This window comes from Histoplasma capsulatum, genomic scaffold (genome assembly GCF_000149585.1).
Source record: "Histoplasma capsulatum NAm1 scaffold_7 genomic scaffold, whole genome shotgun sequence".
NCBI lineage: Eukaryota > Fungi > Ascomycota > Eurotiomycetes > Onygenales > Ajellomycetaceae > Histoplasma > Histoplasma mississippiense.
In genome coordinates this window covers 15,798-23,035 of record NW_001813976.1, presented here as the reverse complement: position 1 = coordinate 23,035, position 7,238 = coordinate 15,798, and the positions used below count along the sequence as shown (strand labels likewise).

The following is a 7,238-nucleotide window of genomic DNA, read 5'->3' as shown; positions in this document are numbered from 1 at the left end:
AGCATTCAATATTAGTTACTAACCACGAGAGAATGATGTTAAATGCAGCTAACCATTAACCACCACGATGCCTTTCTCCGCATCAACCTTCAACACTTTCAGGTTTTGCAACGTCACCTGCTTGTTGCCCATATTGCCAGCCATCTTCTTTCCCGGATACACACGAGAACCGCCACCCTGACCGGGACCCGACGAACCCATCGAACGATGGGTTAAACTAACACCGTGACTCCGATCTTGGCCGTGAAACCCATGTCTCTTCATGACACCTGCGAATCCCATTCCTCGACTATTTGATCGTGCGTCGACGTATTGACCTTCCTGGAACCAATTTGCATTAATCATCTCACCGATGGGTAGCAGGCCGTTTTCGTCCTTCACCCGGAACTCATGGATATGTCGCTTGGGTGCAACACCATTCGCCGCGAAATGGCCCAGCATGGGCCGTGTGACTGCGCGCTCATGTTTCCAACCACAACCAATCTGGACAGCGTAATATCCATTTTTCTTGAGGGTTTTGTGAGAGATGACTTGTACTCGGTCAAGTTGGAGGATTGTACAGGGGATTCGTTTGCCAGTCTCCAGATCGAAGATAGCGGTCATCCCCTTTTTTATAGCCAGGGTGCCAGTTCGTAGAGGGGTAGTAGCAGCTTTACGCTCATGGGCTACAGATGGATGGGACGTGAGAATGGGGAGATTTGGGCCAATATTGAAATGGTCTGCCTTTGGAGGGTACATGGACCTGATGCCAAAGGCTCTTCTTCCAACGACATTGTCAACAGTAAAACGGGAAATTGAGGTGGGGAGGGACAGCAGCGCATGCTTCCCTAGCAGCCGGAGTAGCATGACTAGTCGCTGTTAAGACAATCGGTCGAAACCAGTAGGGGAAACAAATCAAGGAGAGCTCGATGCATTTGTATTCGAATCTACACGCAAGTTCAGTTAAACTTTGAAGCAACGGTGGCTGGAGACGCTATGCCCACCAGACAATAGTGGCATCGCTGTTTTAAGCATGTCGATTTTGTGGGTGGTAAATCTTCTTTTAGATGGTTTAAAATAAAACTAACCGTGCCAAGCGCAATCACTAGAGAGAGAGAGTGCACCCCAGCGTAACCGTAATATCACCGCAACCGTAATTATCATTATGTTGGGCACTAGTTGCCCAGGTGGCCCTTGTGATAACGTTGTTTGTCATTACTAAACTAACTACAGAAGCCGCTGCAAAAAATTTTGTCTCGCCAAGATAATTAAAAAACCGCTATATTAGATAGTGATGTATGTATGTATGTATGTATGTATAGGTTTAACGTCCCGGAGAAAACACGGGCAGCGCCCGTGTTTCAGAAGCCTGCTGAAGGGCATGGAGATGTGCTATGCTGAAGAGATTTCTATGTACACAGAGAGAGAGAGAAAACAGAATCCAGGTGGCAACTCTTGAGAAGACTCAGCTCATTGCAAAGGATTTTTCCAAGCTGCACTTCCACTTCTGACTCAATGTATGGCCCATTCATGGTGGGGCTATAGTGTGGTTCTCTGAGAGAACCACTGCTGCTGTGTCTGGAAGGCTTTATAGTGAGCAGAGAGAGAGATCTCTTTTAATTGATCAGAAAACTGTCTGTGCTTCTAACATCAGAAGAAAGATAAATAAAATAAATGAAAGAAAGAAAAAGAAAGTGTGTGTTCTGAAATGAAAAAAATAAAAAAAAAAGAAATGAAGAAAAAATTATGTCATCTGCAACATCTTGCAATCATATGATCTGACACAAAATCTGAGAAAAGAGAGGAGAGAGCATTGAAGAAAATTGTGAAAGAAAAAAAGTAGAGAATGACAAAGAAAGTAAAGAAAAGAAGAAAAAAGAAATATTTGAGCTGATAGAAATAAAGATAAATAAGAGGAAAACAAAGCAAAGTATATATAGATACAATGCTGACAGTCAAAAATATATCAACTGAATCAGACACACAGATTGTACTGATTACATTATGTCGGAACTGAATAAAGTCCGAATATTGACCTAAATACTGAATATCAAAATAGAATATTGAATTGCTTATTATTTGTTTTGTTATTATTCTGATAATTACATGATAAGTAGGCAGTATTTATAAGGAAGGATATGCTTGATTATACAAGCGGGGCAGTGCTCTAATGCGCAGCAAGGCAATTTCGAAGAAGGCGAAGCAAAATAGGCAACAAGGCAGATTATCCCCTCGTGGGTAGGTTTTTGCAAAATTAGCGTGGTTTCATTAGTGTATATTATACGAGATCCCATTGAATAATCAGTGTATTTTTGAGTATTTGTTGGTATTAGTGTAATATATAAACCCTAATTAAGGATCCGCGCCAATATATCTATATTAGGATATATTATGAAATTCCGCCCAACATCGAGTTTTCAAACATAAGGGGGTATTTTGACATTCTGAACAATCAGAATTTGATCTCCCTGCCTGTTTACCTTCCTGCTGGCCAATCTTTCGTTTATACTGACACCAGGCACAAACACGCTGTTTTGAAAGAGGAATTCGTTGATGATTTAGATCAGGATTTGATCGTTCGATAGGAAGATTATCATGAATCTTAGGTGCAAATTCAAAGAAGCTGTTGATAAAGCTTCTCATGAAAGCTTATATGAGAAGGAAGATCCTTTGCCGGGAATCCCTTGCTGCTTCATATATATATATTGAAGCCGGTATGCATTGACAGCCGCGGAATCGATAAGCCAGTAGAGAATAGGAAGCCAGGTTCGATAGGTGACTCTATGGCTAATATATGCTGCCCGGTATTGATTTGCTAGGTCTACCCCATTCATATTATGATTATAATCATCTATAATCAATGGGATTTTCAACTTCTTTTGTGGTTGACCTTCAAAGACTTTTCTAACAATATTGGCATTGGTTGAGAGTTCCCCTGGGCATTTACGAGTACGTTCAATAACTGCGTCCAATGAATGAATCGTAGTTAGTGCCAATACCATATTATTATCTTGCCAGGCAAGACAGAGAACATTCTCTTTTTCAATGGCATGCAGGGTATTCCAGGGTATGGAATTTGAATGCTCTCGAAGCTCGCCTAGTACTGCTGGAACCTGGTTTGGACGAGTGGTTCCACATGCTCCATACCCCTGTTGACGTAGTTCTTTGAATAGAGGAACTGATGTAAAGTAGTTATCCATATAAATTGAATAGGATGTGACCGGCTGTGCGATAGAGATTTGATTAGGGGTGGCATTCGGCGTGGCATTCGGGGGGTTGATATTCGGCGTGGTATTCGGGTTGATATTATGGGCCGATATTAGGGGTGATATTAGGGGTGATATTAGGGTCGGTATTAGGGGTGGCATTCGGCGTGGCATTCGGCGTATTCGGCGTGGATACCGTAGGAAGCCGGTTCACCAGATTCACCACCATAGATCCGGTTTTTGTTAATGTAGGGAATTGAAACATAGGCATTATACCCTGCCGGCGGCTAGACCAGAAAAAAGTCCATAAATAGCCATGTTCTGCTAGGCCAAATATCTTATATCCCCGAGGAATTGGTTTATTAGGCATCTTGTATGTATGTTGACTCCGTCCAAAGCATTTAACCATAATCTCATCAATAGAAATCTTGGAGCCAGGGGTGTAGTATTTTCGGCATGCCATATGGAACTCAGTAGCCAACGGCTCTACCTTATACCACCAATCATCCTTATTTTTGGCCCCCGGGCGGCGGGCTTCACGGGGGTTAGATATATGGATATATCGTTTAAGCTGTTTAAAACGCGTATGGGTCATATAGGATTGAACAGAATGAATAGGGCCCTGTTTCAGATCATTCCGCCAGTATAGATCAGTTCGATGGGATTTATGAACCCCCATATAGAGAAGAATGCCTATAAAGACCTTTATCTCCGCTGGATTGGTATTTTTCCATGAATATTGTTGGATAGAAGGCTTTGAGGATATAGAAATTTCAGAAATCTCTATATCTTGAGCTTCCTCATCCTCCTCTATTTCTGAAAGCTCTGGAGCTTCATCATCAGTATCTCTAGCATCTTTCTTTAGTTTTGCATAGAGATTAGTAGAATCACTGATATTTTGAAGGCTTTCCTCATAGAAGAATAGAGTAAATAAGGCATAAGGACTGCTAATATTGATATTCGCTGGAATATTAAGAATTGGATCTCGTGAGGCAGGCAGTATTGGATGGAATTTCACTGATTCTAGAGGTGGAAGTTCTGCAATAACCTCTTCAATAGGCCGTTTTCGTTTTCTTGACATTTTTGTATGAACTAGAGAATAAATTAGTTAGCTAGGTCATTTGAATTGATTAATATAACAAAATTACCATTGGATTTAGTAGGTTTCTCAGTGGATTCCACGTTCGCAGGTTGAGGGGGTTCCATATTCGCGAGGGGGGGGGTGGGGGGGGTGTTCCATTTATTCCTGAGTAGGGGTTCTTTATATTCGCGGATAGGGGGTTCAAACGCGTTGGATTCTCAACGCGTTGTTGAGATCTACATGGGATTGTTCATCAGTAGACCTGAATGACCAATTATCATTCATATAAAATTATATGGGATTCTATTGGTTATGCCCAGGGCGCCGGTGCAGAATTCCATACACTAATTGAAACCACGCTAATTTTGCAAAAACCTACCCACGAGGGGATAGCATGATGTCATCTCTGATCCTTGATATACGAGATATCAGCTCCGACATACCCCCTTCAGCAGAATAACATTAGTAATGAAGCTGGATAAATTACCAGAATAGGAAAGGATATAGAGGATATGACAATCAAAAAAATAAATAAATAAATAAATAAAGAAGATGTATGAAATGGATAAAGGATATATATGAGGATGTTGAATTCCTCCTGTCCGAGCTCGTTGAGTTTTTATACCTTATTTTGTTATTTTATTGACAAGATCAGTTATATCAACTAATCCAATCTGTTTGACGAATTCTCTTTGCCTCTGTTGCGATAATGGCTTGGTCAACCCGTCCGCTGGCATGTTGCTTGTAGGCGTCCATTGTACCGAGATATCGCCGGATTGTATCCGTTCCCGCAACCAGTTGCCGTAGATATCAACGTGGCGTAATTTGGTTGTGATAGAAGGATCTTCCTTAGTAAGGATGCCAACTGTTTGTCGATTATCACATTGGATTGAAATCTTGTGCCCTGGATCGAATCCCAGATGATCAAAGAATCGTTTCCACCAAATTGACTCCTTGCCTGCCGGTGATATAGCTAGTAGTTCAGCTTCAGTGGTGGAAGTTGTTATTATTCTCTGCCTCTTTGACTTCCAATCAACAGGTCCTCCAAAAAGTTTGAAGATGTAACCTTCTGTTGATCTTCTATCTGAATTATCCGCGAAGGAGGCATCACTAGCTGCTTCAACCACATTCATTGATAAGCCATCATTATCAGGTACGCTATATTCAATCGCTAGATTCTTCGAATCTCGCAGATAGGCGATAACGCGATCTCTGCAGAATGGCGCTCAGAAGGATTGGTCATATAGGTTGCGAGCTTGCCAACTGCATATGCGATATCTGGCCTAGTCATCACTGCGGCGTAGATACAGGATCCGATTCGGCGTTGATAGTAGTGGGTATCCTCTGGCGATGCGGTTCCTTGATAAGGTGCTAGCGGGATGCTAGATAGGGGTGTTGATGCTTTGCGAGCATGAGCAAGATGATAAGTATCAACCAACTTATCAATATAAGCATCTTGACAGAGCCATAACTTCTTAGAGCTCCGGTCCCTAGTAATTCTCATATTAAGGAACCATTCAAGGTTTCCCATCTGTCGGAATTCATATGTATTTTTAAGATCTTTGATTAACTGGTCCTTTTCCTCTCTGTCATCAGGGTGAGATACCACAACAGTATCATCAACGTAGAAGAATATAATTATCCGTCCGTTGGTGAATAGGCATTTATCCTCAGGGATTGGAACGAAGCCTAACCGCTTAAGAGTATTAGATAGTTCTTTAAGCCATAGAAGGGGTGATCTTCTTAGGCCATATAAGGCACGTCGTAGGCGTAGAACATAGGTGTTCTTTTTGAGGTTCCATACCCCCTTCAACTTCCACCAACCATCCGGTAATTCGACGTAAACTAGCTCATCAAGTGAGCTGTTCACAAAGGCATTGACACCATCCAATTGCTCAGCATCAAGGTCAAAGGCGTTGATAATAGCAAGCAAGATACGAAAGGTTCTTGCAGCTAGGGTGTGAGCTTTGGTATCTAGATCAGATACTGGTTGTAAATCACCTCGGACACAGATACGAGCTTTGAACTTGGTGAGATAACCATCATCATCAAATTTATAGATGAATACCCATCGTAGTGGAATCACTGGAGTATCTTTCGAAGGTCTATTAACAATTTCATAGGTATTTTGCTGGGTTATAGAGTCCCATTCCCATTTGGCAGCATTAATCCATTCATCGCGATAGGGGTGCTTGTTGACATCATTCCAATGTTGAGGTGGATCAGGTAACTGAGATCGATGAATTTTGAAAGGTTCTGATCTAGATAGGGGTTCCGCAAAGGCAGCGTTGATCATCCGATTTTGATTCTCTTTGGCAAGAGATACTGCTATATGATGGGTTGCCTTGCGCGTTCTCTTACCCTCGATTATATTGGATTCGTTGAAGTCAGAACTGATCTCATTCGCCCTAGGCGCTCGATTGTGTGATAATATCGGATGAGTATCAATAGGAAGGTCAGGTTCGATAGCAGTGTTAGAATCAGGTTCAGGGGTAGGATCCGGCGTAGGTAGGATATCTGCCATAAGTTGCGCCTCCAGCGCCTCGTTGATATCTTCGTTATCTTTATCAACGTTCTCCGTACGCGGGGGGATCTCATCAGGACGAAAGATATCGATATCTGAGCATAGATTATTCTCTTGTTGAGGAGTGCCAACCCTTGGTTCTTGTACTTCAATATCCAAGAACTCGACCTCTTGAACAACCCAATCTCGCAGCTGTTTTTCGATGTGAGGTTCATCTGGGTTATATCGTCTATTTTCATTGAATATAACATCCCTTGTCCTTATCACCCTATCTAGGTGAGGAATCCAAATCCTAAAGATGTTTGTAGAATCATATCCCACAAGATATCCAATATGAGCTCTGTGATCGAGCTTCTGTGATCGATTTCGATTGAGGATCTCATTGGGGATCTTAGCGTATGCTCGACATCCGTAGGCACGTAAGTGAGCACAAGAATGGTGGTCAATA

General features: G+C 42.0%; 3 protein-coding genes across 3 annotated transcripts in view; all 3 read right to left on the bottom strand.

The window, feature by feature from the left end:
- Nucleotides 1–48: 48 nt before the first annotated feature.
- On the bottom strand, nt 49–846 carry HCAG_05657 (mitochondrial 54S ribosomal protein YmL9; the record flags this gene model as incomplete). The annotated part of the gene is made up of 1 exon (XM_001538002.1): nt 49–846. One exon carries the CDS (start codon nt 844–846, stop codon nt 49–51), a length of 798 nt encoding a protein of 265 aa, XP_001538052.1.
- Nucleotides 847–3,285: 2,439 nt separating this feature from the next.
- HCAG_05656 (predicted protein) lies at nt 3,286–4,662 on the bottom strand (the record flags this gene model as incomplete). Its single annotated transcript, XM_001538001.1, has 3 exons — nt 3,286–4,277; nt 4,474–4,502; nt 4,646–4,662. 3 exons carry the CDS (start codon nt 4,660–4,662, stop codon nt 3,286–3,288), a joined length of 1,038 nt encoding a protein of 345 aa, XP_001538051.1.
- A 775-nt stretch (nt 4,663–5,437) lies between these two features.
- HCAG_05655 (predicted protein) overlaps nt 5,438–7,238 on the bottom strand; it is a gene marked incomplete at both ends in the record, with an annotated part of 4,388 nt that continues 2,587 nt past the window's right edge. Inside the window, 2 exons of the mRNA XM_001538000.1 lie at nt 5,438–6,594; nt 6,628–7,191. Coding sequence (XP_001538050.1) covers nt 5,438–6,594; nt 6,628–7,191 — 1,721 coding nt within the window. The remainder of the gene's footprint in view (nt 6,595–6,627; nt 7,192–7,238) is intronic.